This window comes from Patella vulgata, chromosome 3 (assembly GCF_932274485.2).
Source record: "Patella vulgata chromosome 3, xgPatVulg1.2, whole genome shotgun sequence".
Classification (NCBI taxonomy): Eukaryota; Metazoa; Mollusca; class Gastropoda; family Patellidae; genus Patella; species Patella vulgata.
The window spans coordinates 48,246,882-48,264,026 of NC_065881.2; the positions used below are offsets into that span (position 1 = coordinate 48,246,882).

Genomic DNA, 17,145 nt, shown 5'->3' on the forward strand with positions numbered 1-17,145 from the left:
CAACTAAATTGTTATTTTGTATTTAAAAAGTCAACAATTTGGTGTTATTGAGCAGTTATAGGGTGTTATTAATTTCTTGTCAACAAAAATCACATATACGAGTTATCTCCCTTCAGGCGAGTGAGCGTGAAACTCCGATTTGGACACAAAGCAGCGATGCTTCTTAAATTCAACTAAATTGTTATTTTGTGTTTCCAAAGTCAACATGTTGTAGTTATTGGTTGTTATTTTGGAGTTATTGGGTGTTACTGGGGCGTTATTGGGTGTTATTGGGCAGTTTTTGGGTGTTATTGGGTAATTCGACGCGCCGTATAAAAACATCGGTGAACTAATCTAAAATCATAACGGCAATTAACTAACAATACAAATATACTTTACTACAGAAACATCGGTGAACTGACCTAAAATCTAAAATCATAACGGATATTTCGATTAAATTATGCACAATCGTCAAGCCGTGTGCCAGTTTACTCGTCCACAGCCACTAGTTAAATCGTCCACAGGTATTGTTTATGTCGTTCACGGCTAATGGCATTCTCGGTATCTCCAGTGTTTTCATTCCGTTCTACTCCACTATACCCTGGGTTCATAGGGTTTCCACGATTTCAAATTATGTGCCCTGGCCTTGATTGTAGATACGGTCTACGAACCAATCAAGAAACAGTTTACAAACCAGTCGTTTCGTCTTCGTTTTTATAAGGGTAATTAACCAAATTCATGTCCATTTACTGAATGATTTATGTAAATAATGTATATATTTCTAATTCCTTTATAATTAATTGTATTATCAAAATATGTAGTATGTTTGGCTTATTTCAAATATATATAACATCTATATGTTTGACTTTCGTTATTATTATTACATTCGTCCTTTATTATCTGAAATGTTTCATTCTGTTATGTTTATTATTATAAATTTGGTCTGATCGTCATTAATTTCATACTATATAACTTGTTACTGTTAGTAAGTTAGCATTTAGAATAATTTGAACTTCTCTCATTTAGGCTAACTCCTAAACTTGTCCGATGAGAGTTACTTTCCTTTAATAACTTCCTTTTCAATTAACGATGCATGGGATTGGTCGATAAAAATAGCACAATCATCAAGGGAGAATAATTTGAAAACGTGTCTCCCCCTTAGATTAACCCAGGGGTTAGTGGAGTAGAACGGAATGAAACCACTGGGGATACCGAGGATCGGCTAATGGTTATATGTCTCAGAAAACCAATTGAAATGAACCTAAGAATTATTATGATTTCCCGTACGATCCGGATTCGGAATCTTGGAATAGGCCATAGTTTTCAAAAATTAAAACCATGTTCGAATATCCCAACGAAACGATTCACTAACCCCGGAATCCTGGAATAGGCCATAGTTTTCAAAAATTAAAACCCATGTTCGAATATCCCAACGAAACGACTCACCAATCCCGTGTTTGAGATACGAATTTGCAGTTTTATACATTCTCAATTCGGTTTATGAAAAGAGTTTGATAGTTCTAAGCGATGATTGGATAAAATTGTAGTAAGGGACGTTACTCTGTAATCAAATTTTGACAAATTTTAGAGTACGATGAATGTTATGTTGGCAGGCGTTTATTGAAGAAAAGGATACTATTTTTGTGAACTGCGAGAAGAATGTGACAACGAGTTATAATTCATCTTCTAAAGACTTACGTGCCAATATATAGAAAATAGTATCGTACAAACCGGCCAGTTGCTTTGGGTCAGTCCGACACTGAACTCTGAACTCAAGTCTCAACTGATGATGCCGATGACGGAGAAGTGATAGTTTTAAGAATCGTCTGCAATATTCAAGAAACCAGTTCAATATTATCGATTTTCATTTTCACGAGAACATGTGCAATGTCGTTAAGACTTTAGGAAACATGAATTAACGTAGGCAATTTACGTTCATGAAGTTTTTTTTTTACCTTTACTGGACCATGATGATCACCATGCTGAACCTGAAGTGAACTGAAATCATCATCAAATCCCAAATCCAAATACTTTAAACCATCGCATGAAATAGTCTGATATCATCATCATGCTGTATTAATAATTGATTTTTTCCTGTTTGACTAATAAGATAAAATTCTGCCTTGGCAAGTTTACCCATCACAGTGACCCCGTAATTAAATTGGACACACATAAAATTTTATGATAAAACACAAGATAATTAATATCTTAAAAAGTGTGTAATAATAATTAACATTTTAAAATCATAACAATGTCTTTAACAGTGGCTCTGACAGGCTTTGTCTGTATTTGTTTCTATGGAATTGTGAAATTTTTAAATCTAGCTAGTACCTGCTCACTCCCTGATCTGTATGCAAAAGATAAAACCTCAACATTTGTAAGCACGATATTGGCATCATGTCCCATACTAATGGAAGCGTAAGTACACTGTAAAGCATGTGTAAATTTTGAATGAAATTTAATTTTAATATGCCCACACTTCAAGGCCTAGCTCTCTCTATTCATTAATTTAAGATGAACTTCTTTGAATGGCATTTAGTCTTAGTAAGTAAACAGTAACACAGTAAAAACTATTATGAAAAAACAATTACATTATTGGTTTATTAAAGATACATTATGCAAGAGCTAAATTTACCTATTGCAGGTCGTTCTTTAGGCCTGAAATGTTTTCTAAATTATTAATTAGACATTAATTAACTTATCCAGGCCATAATCAACTCTCGATGGCATCAGATTTCTTCGATATTTCATAGATTAGAACAGTTCAGCCATATTTTGATTTAAGCTAAAAATGGAGGAGCGAGACTTAGCTTTGAACAACCAGTCTTGTGAAACCTTCAAAGGCTAATATCTTCGCTCGCAATAGAGTAATTTGAATGAAATTTTCAAATTATTCATTTTACATTATCTATTTTTGAACTATTAAAGCAAGAATGAATAGCTCTTTATCTAAATCTTACATAATGTATCTTTAACGTGCATTGTTTCGACGATCGTACACTTATATGTAATATTAATGAATATCTGATTACATACATATAATGCATGTACATTCAATATTTTAGATTTTTATACTTTTATTGTAATTTCTAATCTGTTATATGTTTTGTGAAATATATGAGCAGTCCAAATTCAATCGCAGCCATTTGCACCCAATTAGTCAAAGCTATAAATTTATCTTTTAGTCATTTGCGGATCAGCCATTTTTAAATTTGTCTGCATTGACTTACGTGCCAAGTTGTGTGATGATTTTCTGTGCAATTTGTTCACTAAGCCTTTTTGTAATGCCATTGACACTTAAGACCATAAGAATCCGACGCCAGGAACTGATTTTATAATGTTCATTGTGTATCAAAATATTGGATATCAGGAGCCCATATGTTCACTGTAAGATAATGACATCAATATTGATTGAAATGGACCAATATTGAATTCCTTTCTAATTTGTGTTTTTAATGTCGAACATTATGGATGATATTGAGTTAAAGGACTATATAATACCCTTTCTTTAATGTAGACTTATAATACATGGCAGGGACTATTATATTGTTTACTTTTTTCAACTTTTTCAACAATTTCTAAATCATGAATTATTTTATGTTTGACTTCAAATGATGTCAAAATTAGCTTTCAAATTGAATTCACTTAAAATGTACAATTCACTGTTGTCTTTTACTTCAATAATAAATAGTTGCTTTTAACTGTGATAAGAACACCCCAAATTCAGTCCTTATTTAAATGTTGTACATTGTATTGACAAAATAAACTATCATGGGGTTTTGTGTTGTAAATAGCTTGACCCCCCCACCTTTGGAATACCATTTATTTTACATGCATGTGAAAAAGATGTGAAAAGGATTACCATAGGATGTATTTTGCTTTATTCCACTTAACATAATATTTATTATAGACAGACTAAAATTTCATTGAGTCAACTGGCGTGGTTTTGATTCCCCAATTCGTGGGTTTTCTCCGAGTCTTCCAGTTTCTTCCCACTGCTAAAAAGACCCCTATGCAAAAGTGAATTATCGAAATAAATTGAAGCATGTGTTACTCCCAAAATGACATAGTTTGTGTTGAGTGTTACACCCCATTTCTCTCTCTCTCTCTCTAAAATTCGAACTGTTAGATTAAAGGATGCAATTTATTTGGTCTCTCTTGGCAATGCCTCTTATTTTCAAAATTTGGAATTTAGATGCACATCTCACTTACAATTATATCTCTTTTTTGTTCAGGTATATGCCTCCTCTATTATGGGGTAAGAGTGGTCATCTCCAAACCATTATCTATGCTAAAATGGGACGAGTAAAATCGCCTCTACCCCAAGGAGAAAGAATAGAAAAGATCATGGCTGATCAAGCTACCATGTCATTTGATGTATTTCAACCACAGAGTGTTCATCCTACAGAAAGTAAGTACAAATGATACATTTTTTTATACACTCTAAAGGTCACAATTTTTATCCGATTTTGATGAAACTTGAAATATATTGTTATTTCCCAACAATCTCAGTTCCTTTCGATATTCTCGTATATTGGACCGTAACTTCCTGTAATATGACCCCTAATTGAATGAAGAAATTGTGTTTTTAGCGTGTGGTTCCGCCAGGGGTCAGAATTATTATCCAATTTAAAAAACATTTGAATACATCACCATTACACCATAATGATGGTTGAGTTCGATTTTCATTAAAATCGGACCGAAACTGCCGGACAAAACGGCAGCTCCCTGTAAGCAAATAGTGTTAAATGCTTCCTGGACGCAAATAGTGTTAAAGTATGTAATATCAAGGTTGTGGACCCCCATTTGGTCACAATTTTTATCCGATTTTGATGACACTTAAAAAAATGTTGTAATATCCCAAAGAGCCTTATTCCTTTCAATATTCGCACATAACAGACCGTAACTTCCTGGATTATGGCTCCTGATTGTACAAAAACATCACGATTTTAGCTTGTGGACTGTCTACAGGTCACAATTTTTATCCTATTTTAAAAATCGTTTGATTATATTACCGTTACACCCTGATGATGATTGAGTTCGAATTTAGTAAAAATCGGACCGAAACTGCCCAACAAAATGGCCACTACTAGAACACAAATAGTGTAAGTAAAAGTATGTAATAATACCTAGGTTCTGGACCCGCTAGAGGTCACAATTTTCGTCCGATTTTGGTGAAACTTAAGGTATATGTTTATATTCCAACAATCTCAGTTCTTTTCGATATTCGCGCATATCGGACTGTAACTGCCTGGATTATGACCCCTGATTGAATGAAGAAATCACGTTTTGAACAAAGAAATCACGTTTTTAGAGAGTGGTTCCGCCAGGGGTCAGAATTATTATCCAATTATCGCACATACAGTGTAACTTTCTTGATTATGACCCCTGATTGTACGAAAAATCACATTTTTAGCTTGTGGATCCTTAAGAGGTCACAGCTTGTTCTCTGTTCAATTCTTGCAAAATGTTGGTGTATCTTGCATGGCTTGTATTGTTTAAAATTGAATGATGGTAAAATACATAATAATCATACTTGTTTTTGCAGAAGATTTTACCCTTGCTGTATGTCCAGGTATAGCTAACAGTAGTGAAAGTTTATACATTCGTACATTGGTAGACCATGCACAGAAAAATGGCTACAGGGTGGCTGTATTGAACCATCTTGGTGCCTTGAGATATGTTCGGTTGACAGCACCTAGAATATTTAATTATGGTAAGTCAATTCTATTTGAGAGTTATATTGTTGTCCTGTAAAACTTCTTCACATAGTAGCTTGTTGTTTCATGCAAGAAAGGGAAATGCCCGGGTATAATGTGTACTCAACACAAACTTGGTCATTTCAGGACTAACTTATGTTAAATTTTATTTCAATATTTCGCTTGCAATTAGTGGTCTTTAGTAGTAGATGGAAATCCGAGGATCCAAAGAAAACACATATAATAAATTGGGCATACGACCCTACTCCTTGTCACATACAAGCCATTTTACTCAATGACACACCCTTTGATCTGAATGGCACATGTGAGACCACTCGATCACCCACCCTTTGTATACTATACATACACATTATGACTTGGTGATAGTGAATAAATTATTAATGTAATATGAAAGTTCATGATAACTGAGATTTATTATTTTATTTGTATTTTAAAGAAAATTATTGTATAAAATTTTTAAGGCTCTCATGATACTGTGATAGGAGACAATACTTAAACATAATATTATATACATTATGCAAGAGCTAAATCTGCCTATTGCAGGTCTTTATTTAGGCCTGAAATGTTATCTAAATTATTCATTATCCAGACCATTATCAACTCTCGATTATTGTACCAACTTTAGTAATGATGATCGAGGCTAGCCCAAAGCTAATATCTCGGTTCAAAGTGGAGCATTTTGACTGAAATTTTCAGCATATTCTATTTACGTTATCTATTTTTTTAACTATTATAGCGAGAACTGTCAAATCTTTATCTAATTTCCTATAATTCCCCTTTGAATTTAAAATGATTTGTAATTTATTTTTCAAGGAGAAACCGGTGAATATAATAGTATGATAGATGAGATAATTAGATTATATCCTAATACGACTATAATAGCTGTGGGCTGTAGTATGGGAGCTAATATTGTATTAAAATATCTTGGAGAAGATAAAAGTCATGAGAAAAAAGTAATCGGTGCTTTGTCTTTATGTCAGGGATATGATGCTAACGAGTAAGTTCATTCTCTTCCATTGGCATTTAGTAATTGAACATATTAACACAAGGTACAATTGTGTATCCATTAAATTGTACCCCGTATTAAGTTCATTCTCTATAATCCCTAAGGCTAATCAGTCATTTTTAACTTATTGTTCTTTACTGATGTGATACAATACGTAACTCTTATTTATTAAAAAGATATTTTAATACTGGATAACATATTTACAGGTAAAATTGTACATATGAACATCATTTGGTTGGGTATAGTAACGTCTATCTATAGCTCTTCCCCTAGGCCTCACAGGACCCCTTTTCTCCGGGTCGAGGGCAGACCCTCTGCCGAGGTCCGGGCCGAATTCCCTCTAGGTCTCTACAGGTCTCTCCCGTCTCTCTCGGTCTGCCTCGGTCTGATTCTCAACTAGGCTTTTTATAAGGTGCAGCAATATCTGTCGCGTCAGATAGGCACCTAAATCTTATATCATATAGACACTCCGAGTATACAAGTTTGACAAACCCATTACATCTTACATAATATTATGTCAACCCCCCCACATCTGATGCAGATTAAATTTTACAATTAATCTGCCACTTTTAAGTATATGCCCAAAATGAGATACAAATAAAAAATATAAATTAAAATATGAATTTAGATCCCAAATGATATTGTATTACACTGATCAAAAGATAATGCAAGTAAATTATAAAATAATATTCAACAAACAATGCAAAGACTCAAAGAGTTGCATATTCAGCAAAGTACAAATATAACTATATACTTAACTTTGTAGAACTTATTGACATGTAGATTGTGGGCATATAAAAACCCTAGAATATTAATGTTACCTCACTGTGTCATTTAGTTGGAAGTACTTGTCCTTATGATGAATTTTTTTTTTGTTATTGACAGTGCCAAGCCTTTATTACTGAGTTGGGAATCAGGAAGAAGAATGTACAGTTATTTTATGGCAGTTAATCTCAGGAATCTTATTAAACACCACAAAGATATTCTACTAGGAAAAGAAGCTATAGCTAGATATGGGCCATTTGATGAAGATGCTATCTATGCCTCTTCATCTCTCTTAGATATTGATGTATCTTATAGCCTGTAATGATATTATTTTAATTATTTATCCAATGGTTTCGCTATACCGGTATATTTTAAAATATAAAACTGAACATAGTCATCAAATGTTCCTTCATAAGTTCACAAGTTCGTCGCCGTAAATGTTCTTCAAGCGTAAAAAAAAAATACGTTATGATGTAGAATTCTATGCAGGGACTCCATGTTAAATAACTCCTGGAAAACCCCTGGAATTTTAAGTGTTCTGAGTTGTACAGACCCTGAATATGAATCGAAAGTATCATTGACTTGAGTAATAAATCAATACACCTATTATTTAATGGTAACCAGTAATTATATTTTCACACTTATTCTTTAAGTTGGTATAGAAAATCCATAAAATGTAAATTTTTACTAGTTTAATTAAGTAGAATTATTTTCAGGGAGCAATTTAAACAATAATATATTGATAATTGTTTTGTTAATTTATAAACAATAAAATGTTTAATGTATTTTTTGCAGAAAAACAGCTGAATTTAGAAACTATCAAGAATATTATCATTGGGCAAGTTGTAAACAATATCTGAAAGGAGTAAGTCTATAGCATTAGATTATTTATTACATGGGGGGTTGAATGGCAGAATGGTTAGCAAGTGCGCGCTGTATCATAAGGTCTGTCATTGAGTCAGTTGGCTTGGTTTCATTTCCCCGGTGGTACATGACAAGGAGTAGGGTTGCCTGCCCCACCTTGTGAGGGGGGTTGGATGGCGGAATGGTTAGCATGTGTGCGCTGTTTCATAAGGCCTGTCATTGAGCAACTGGCAGGGTTTCGAATCCCCGGTTGTACGTGACAAGGAGTAGGGTCGCCTGTCCAACCTCGTTGGTTTTCTCCGGGTCCTCTGGTTTCCTCCCACTGCTAAAGATCCCTATGCGCCAGCGAATTATTGAAATAAAATTAAACCATATGTTAGTCCCGAAATGACCTAGTTTGTGTCGAGTGGATGTTAAACCCATCTCTCTCTCCCACCTTGTGAGTTTTCTCCGGGTCCCCCGGTTTCCTCCCACTGCTAAAAATCCCTATGCTCAAGAAAATTATTGAAATAAAATTGAACCATGTGTTAGTCCCGAAATGACCTAGTTTGTGTTGAGTGGACATTAAACTCTCTCTCTATGGTTTATTTTTTTAAAAATGGGTTGTTATCATAGAAAATTATATGCAATAAAGTGACTGGTAATATAATTGTTAGGTCAGATGGGTTTGGCCACAACTAAAAGAAAAGAAGTATCATGTCTAGTTCATTGAGACAAAAACAAGCAACATTTTCAAACTTTATTCATGATAGTATTTTAAACTGATTCATGTATTTTCAGATTGAGATACCATTAATTATTTTAAATGCTAAAGATGACCCTATTGTTCCACCAGTATTATATGAGACGGCAAAGAAATATGTTGGTAAGGAACAGATGTGATATAATATTTTTTAATGTCAATATTATCATCCAAGTCAGTTGCCAAGCGTCATGCTTTCAATTACAGGCTTGTGCATTACAAGAAGTGGGGTTTTTGGTTTTCTCTGATTTTCTCTCACTGCTAAAGACCCTGTAACAAGTTTGTGTTGAGACGACATTAAACCCCAATTCTCTCTCTCTCTTGTTTCAGAATCAAGAGATAATTGTATATTTTTGACAACGGATCATGGTGGCCATCTTGGATATTTTGAAGGAGGAATATTAACGCCTAATACTATAACATGGTTAGATAGAGCTGTGGTGGAGTTTTCACATGCTCTCTGTCAAATACATTTAAAAAATCATATATAACAATTATATAGGTCCCAACTAGGTCCCAACTATGTCTTCACAAGTTGATTTACAAATCATGATTTTGCTTATCTCCAATTACAGATCTGACAGTCTGTATTTTTAATTTCTTCAATTTCTCAAAATAAAACATCTAATGTAAGGGATACTGTTATTATTTTATAAAAGCAACTGGCGTTCAGTCTTTGTACAGAGCTAAAACATCCTATATTATTGCCATCTATTGAACCTCAGTAACATATATATATTTGTTTAGATCAGACAACGTAATTGAGTGATAAACAATGGGAATTGTTTGGGAATACATCAGGTATTGGAGTTTTAAAAAATTGTGAAAATAAAGCATTTTAGTATTTGTAGCTCATAAATGTATAGAAAATCTGAGAGAAATTTTGACCCATTGTGCTGGTTGAAGAAAAAATAAATACAATCATTGATAGTATAACCTGTATAATTTATGATGTAAAACGCACAAGAAAAATGATGATTTGTATTTAATGTGATGGAGACTATAGATAACTATATATTATATATATCTGTGATGGAGAATAATGTGTCTTTCAATCTCTTTAACTGTTTCTGTCCAGTTCTCTTATTGATAATAATATAGAAAATTTTTAATATATTATTTTACCAATCCGAGACGGTTGCCAAAATTTTATTGCCTCTACTTTATTTCTTTAATTTCATTGACTGTGGGTTGAGTATTCGTTGACTATGGTACTTTATTTTATGAAATGCAGTAAGTAAAATAGAGATTCTTTTATTTTCTTATTACTCTTTATTATCCACTTGTAAATTATTACATTTCTTCCTACATGCAGAATATTGCGATTTTTAAAAATTATTTTTTCTTTGTTACTGATTATATTAAATTTATGTTATGTAATTTTTAATATATTAAAGCTATGTTCTGTAAAGTTTATCTTTATTTGCTTGAAGGAGAAACAAACTCCTGACTGTATGAAGTTAATCACCTTATACTTTTAATGTTGATGTATAAATTATAGTTTATGTTAAGTAATTTTTATACGCCCACATTGAAATGTGGTCGTATATTGTCGTCGCCCCCATCTGTGCAGCGTCCTGGACGCTCTAGAGGCTAAAGTTAATATCCGATTGACTTTAAATTTATACACACAGTGTTTAAGGTCATGAGACAAAGAAGCCTATTGATTTTCACCGTTTTCTGATAATTACTGCCAGAGTTATGACCCTTGATCACTTTGAAAAATCTTGTGGACGCTCTAGAGACTAAAGTTATATCCGATTGACTTGTTTCTCTTAATCAGATTTTAGTGTATTATAAATGTTTCATTACCGACAAAAGTAAAAATATGCAACAACTCTTGTTGACTGCCCGTACAATTTAGCTGCTGTCACAATTTTTATCCGATTTTGTTGAAACTTGAAATGTAAGTCTATAACCCAAAGATCTCGGTTCTTTTCGATATTCGCGCATATCGGACCGTAATTTCCTGAATTATGGCCCCTGATTGTACGAAAAATCGCATTTTTAGCTTGTGGACCCTATAGAGGTCATAATTTTTATCCGATTTAAAAAAAACGTATTATTATATCACCGTTACACCCTAAGGACGACTGAGTTTGAATTTCGTGAAAATCGGCCCAAAATGGCCGCCGTTCGTTCTGGAATAGCATAAGAATATGTTATATCAAGTTTGTGGACCCTATAGAGGTCACAATTTTTATCCGATTTTGTTGAAACTTGAAATGTAAGTTTATAACCCAAAGATCTTGGTTCCTTTCGATATTCGCACATATCGGACCGTAACTTCCTGAATTATGGCCCCTGATTGTACGAAAAATTGCGTTTTTAGCTAGTGGATCCTATAGAGGTCATAATTTTTATCCGATTTAAAAAAACGTATTATTATATCACCGTTACACCCTGAGGACGATTGAGTTCGAATTTCGTGAAAATCGGCCCAAAATTGACAGACAAAATGGCTGCTGTTCGTTCAGTTGCTTTCGATATATGCGCATATTGAATTGTAATTTCCTGAATTATGGCCCTTGATAGTAGGAAAAATCACTTTCTTGTTAGCTTGTTCTCTAGCCATCTCTCGAAAATGTGGGCGTATCCTGCCTGGCAGCCGCTGGTTATACTAGCACAGACAACTTTACTGCTGGTGGGCATATTGTGGGACAAACAATCCCCAATGTATGTTGAAATGGGTTGAAGTTATTGATTTTGATATTATTTTGTGTTTGCTTAAAGACAAAACACTCACATATTTTAAAAGTCAATTATGTGTACATGTACTATATTAATGTAAAGATGTGTTATTATATAATTAAGAACATCTGATAACAAAAAAAGAGCTTCATGAAGACTGGTCTCCCCAGTACAAAAAATATAACACAATTATTATTACTGTGTTTTTCTAAGAGAGATAAAGATGATGTGATATAAATCAATGTAAACTTTAAACTTAGCATAATTTAAATTAGAATTAATCAATTTTGATTGTGCATGACATGTTGGGCTTTATATACACAAGTATAATTCTGCAGAATGTGATGTTCCTAATGTTAAAAATAGTAGGTAGTATTAGACTCTTAGACTTTTGCTCTAAGTATGTTCAGAAATTCAGTTAGTTGGATAAATATATAATAAAGTTTGGGTTATTCATTAAATGTATTTAGAAAAAATGATATGTTTGTGTGATACAGCTAGATAGGGTATTTAGAAGAAGAGTTAGTTTGTGTAAAATGCTAGGGTATTTATTTTTCTATGTTTCAATGTTGATCATAAATGAACTATATGCAATTACTGTTTGAGGTAAATTTTGTCATAGTATTTTAGCTATACATGTGACATATATTATATTTTTATAGTATTAATTTAATTACCAGTATATATTGAGAATAGATATTAGAGTTGTGCCTGGTCTGATTTTAGTCAATATAATTCTGTATACATAATATACATTTTTCTATGCATAAATTATTCTTGTTTCCATAGATAATAAAATGTCTTCCTTATAGAATATTAATGTTACAGCAAAGCAGATTGCTCATAAATGAACTTTTAATAAGACTGTTTTAAGCGAATCCAAGCACCAAAAAAAAAAAAATGCATAAAGAATGAACTGACTGGAAAAGATGACCTAATTATTATTACCTTTATAAATTGAGACTATAGTATAATAGATGGTTGTGTGAACTCAGTAGAAACTAAGTAAACTGTAACTTAAATTAGAACTGAAGTAATTCGCCTTGATAATTCAGATGGGTTTTAATGTCCATTCGAGCACACTTTTCGATAATCAGAATCAAGAAAATTTCTAATTTGTACTACAATTATTATATTTTAAACTCTTAATTTTAATTTTTATAACATAATTTTGTTTGATTATTTATGGATATTAGTTATTTATTATTTTATTTAAAAGAGGCCAGAGCTTCCTTAGGAACCAATCTTTTATTACCCTTTTTTTGTGGTTATGGGATCTTCAGGTATTAATAATTGTTTACTTAAACTTTATTAGGAATTTATATGAAAAAATCAAAAGTTTATATTATAGATTTATTTTAACAAATTATTATTCCTGTTTAATTCTGTGATTCAGTCTTTATTACTTCTTTGTTACTGTTTTCCTATGATTAATGTTTTATGAATTAAGTACTAATTATTTAGATAAACATTATACTATATTTTACAATGTATTCTAGTTTCTTTGATTATACTTGGCATATAACAGGTACTTGTTATGAAGGATCTGCTTCTTATCTTTCATTTGTCTAATAAGGAGGTGGGTACTGAAGTGAAGTCACATTCATTTATTAGCTTGCGTGGGGGACCGTCACAAGACTAGGCTCATACCCCAAGTCTGTTCCTCGAGTTCTCTTACCTGGCATTTATCATCAGTTGCTGAGCTAAGAGTCAAACACAATTATCTGACTTTTGACCAAAATATTAATAGTATAGGAATTATTCATAATCTCTGTTTTTGAATTCTGACAAATCATTTTGATATCAGCCTGCCTAACAATGTGCGTTTTATACAGTTTACTTGGGCTCAAGACCTCTGTGCAAATGCGGACTATTTAATTATACAATGTTAGTCTCACAATGTCCTAGTTTGTGTTGAATGGATGCAAAACTGTTTAACTCTGATAATCTGATTATGTTTTGGAAAAAAAACCCAAAAAACCTTAAAGTGCCCATACTTCTTTAACATGGGCACATCAGTTATTTGTATAAATACATACACCATTCTTCCATCACCCAGTTAATGCCAGGTAGTTTGGAATAAACAATGATAAAATGTCTTATTCATGAGCGTACACCTCATGGTTACAAATCCAAATATACATTCAATGGTTTCCGTTTTAACTCTAATTTCAAATCAGTTATGTTCCGCAAAATAAGCCAGCAGTCTCAATCGAATGCAAATTTCTAACGCCTGGTTATTCCAGTCTACATACTCCGTTTGGTTTGGTGCAATATGTCTAGCCTCGTTCCTCGAGTCTCTTGCTAGAACTGGGGCTGAAACGCATTATGGTACACGATTCGTGTACCAATGGTAAAATGTTTATTTTGTCTTAAATATTGGATATCAGAAGTCCATCTTTTTTTGGTAAGATCACAGCATCAATGTTGATTTAAATTGACAAATAATTTGTGTTTTCAATGTTGAAGATTTTGGATGATATTGAGTTAGAGACTTAGCTACTTTAAATGTATCACCGTTACACCCTAATGACAGTTGAGTTCGAAAATCGAATCGAAACTGTCTGACAAAATAATGGCCGCTCCTTGTACGCAAATAGTAAAAAGTATGTAATATCAAGGTTGTGGACTCTCTGTAGAAGTCACAATTTTTATCCGATTTTGATGAAACTTAAAATATATTTTTATATCCCAAATATCTCAATCCATTTCTATATTTGCCCATTTCAGACCATAACTTCCTGGATTATGGCCCCTGGTTGTACAAAAATAAAAGAAATGGGGTTTAGAGTTTTTAGCAGTGGGAGGAAACCGGAGGACAGGTAGAAACCGACGAGGTTGGACAGGACTCCACTTCTTGTCACATACAACATAAATCACTCCATTACATAAGCTTTCACAACTATAAACAGACACTGAGAGTATCAAATGACAAAAGAAGTTTCACTTTATTTTTAAAAAAATGCTCTCTTTACTTAAAGATTCATTATGGGAGATAAGATAAAGAGATGGCAGTTCTCGCTATAATAGTTAAAAACTAGATAGTGTAAAGGTAATTTGCTGAAAATTTCAGTCAAATTGATCCACTATGAGCCGAGAAAGAAGCGGGTGAATTTTTTGCATAGTCTCGGTCATCATTACTAAAATCATTTATATAAACAGCATAGTCTCGATTATCCACTTTTTCTGATTTAATTATAGCGGCATATAGGAATCTAATCCAGCCAACATCGAAGGCTAGCCTTGACATCGAGAGTTTATTATGGTCTGGATAAGTTTATTAATGTCTAATTGATAATTTAGATAACATTTCAGGCCTAAAGAAAGACTTGTAATAAGCAGATTTTGCTCTTGCATAACGCATGTTTAAGTGGATAAAATGAGTTTTATATCGTGTCTGAGGAATTAGTTGTTTGAAGATACATTATAGCTAGGAGATTAGATAAAGAGCTGGCAGTTTTCACTATAATAGTTAAAGACTAGATGATGTAAAGGGAATTTGCTGAAAATTTCAGTCAAATTGATCCACTCTGAACCGAGAATTTAGCAATTGAATTTTGGGCCTAGCCCTGATCATCATTACTAAAGTAGATACGATAAAAACATAGTCTTGATTATCCATTTTTTTTTATTTAATGAGCAGCAGCAGCAGATCGGGTTATAATCCAGTAAATATCACAGGCTAACGATGACATCAGGAGTTGATTATGGTCTGGATAAGTTAATTAATGTCTAATTAATAATTTAGAAAACATTTCAGGCCTAAAGAAAGACCGACAATAGGCAGATTTAGCTCTTGCATAGTGTATGTTTAATGTCTTGAAAAACCTGTTAAAAGTATAAAATTAAATGCCAAAATACAGAATTTCACTGAAATTTCAACATATTCATTTTTCATTATCTATTTTCAAACTATTATTGAAAGGACAATTCTTTATTTATAGCTTACATATTGCATCGTTAGAAATAATGAGAACTTAAAGATACATTATGTAAGATTTAGATAAAGAACTAGCCATTCTTCCTATAATAGTTCGAAAATAGATGATGTAAAATGAATAATTTGAAAATTTCATTCAAATTACTCTATTGCAAGCGAAGATATTAGCCTTTGAAGGTTTGAGTCGGTTTGACAGACGTGTGCAATAATTTCAACCACCGTACTGGTTGATCGAAGCTAAGTTTCGGTCCTCCATATTTGATTAAATCAAAGTATCGCTGAACCATTCTAATCTATTTAATATCGGAGAAATCTAATGCCATCGAGAGTTGATTAAGGCCTGGATCAGTTAATTAATGTCTAATTAATACTTTAGAAAACATTTCAGGCCTAAAGAAAGACCTGCAATAGGCAGATTTAGCTCTTCCATAATGTATGTTTAAATGAGGTCCTGTTTGTCAGCAGATAATGACATTACAGCTCAGATTGTTAGACTTAAATTTTTTTCATGTATGGCATAAAGAAACATGTAGTTTAATTTGATCTGTTGTCATTTGATCCAAGTTCCAAAATTCTATTATGAGATCTAACTGTTTATAATTGATCAAACTAAATCTTTTATAAAATAAACTGAATGATGATTTAATACAATTCCTAATACAATTTAACAAACAATCAATCTATATCCATTATGTAATGTAACAATACACTCATTCATAGAACACCTAAACTATAAAATTCATGATATAATCAGTAATCATATCTTGTTTATAACATCTTGTATAACACATATTGATCAATATATACAGCACAGAATATTTTATTTTGCGAATAACATGGTAATTTCATGGTTATCTGAGCAATTGTCAGGGTTCTTTAACATGCATGCCAATGTGTACACAGGTGAATCTCGTTTTTTTGTCCCATCCGAACGTTTAGGCATACTTTTCTTGTCAGCCCCGCAGGTACCTCCCCAGGCAAGTGAGAACCAGGTTTGAATAAATTATTTTATGATGTGAATAATAGTTTTCTAGTGTTCCAGTTTCAATATATTCATCAGGTTCATTACTATAAATTAAATCTATAATTATTGTACCGACATCAGTTGTTGGGCTAAACTATAAACTGGTGCAATTCATTCAGTTTTCTGTAGTCTCCACTGTTTGCTTGAAATAAAAATCACCTAAAATGACAACACATTCTTTTTCAGCTATTCCTGATTGTGCATTGTTAATAGCTGTTATCAAGTCGACTGTAGAAATCTTGTGGGGTTTATACAGGCCTAAAATATGTATTTTTTGAACAGATTCATCATGTTCAATAGAAAAATCAAACTAATTTCTACTTCATGTAAATTTACATACTGCACGCAGCGACCCATCTACGTCATACTTCCCAGAATGTGACACTGCACTGATTATCCGCCATTTAAAACGAT

At 32.7% G+C, this 17,145-nt stretch overlaps 1 protein-coding gene across 2 annotated transcripts; it reads left to right on the forward strand.

Annotated features, from left to right (window-relative positions):
- Window positions 1-1,563: 1,563 nt before the first annotated feature.
- On the forward strand, window positions 1,564-12,679 carry LOC126815433 (monoacylglycerol lipase ABHD2). Of its 2 annotated transcripts, none has more exons than XM_050541065.2 (8): window positions 1,564-2,397; window positions 4,215-4,390; window positions 5,528-5,695; window positions 6,513-6,696; window positions 7,591-7,788; window positions 8,266-8,335; window positions 9,115-9,199; window positions 9,407-12,679. In XM_050541065.2, exons 1-8 carry the CDS (start codon window positions 2,231-2,233, stop codon window positions 9,565-9,567), a joined length of 1,209 nt encoding a protein of 402 aa, XP_050397022.1. In that variant the 5' UTR covers window positions 1,564-2,230; the 3' UTR covers window positions 9,568-12,679. The 2 variants fall into 2 exon arrangements, with proteins under 2 accessions (XP_050397022.1, XP_050397024.1); XM_050541067.2 differs by having other exon boundaries at window positions 1,564-1,899.
- Window positions 12,680-17,145: the final 4,466 nt, after the last annotated feature.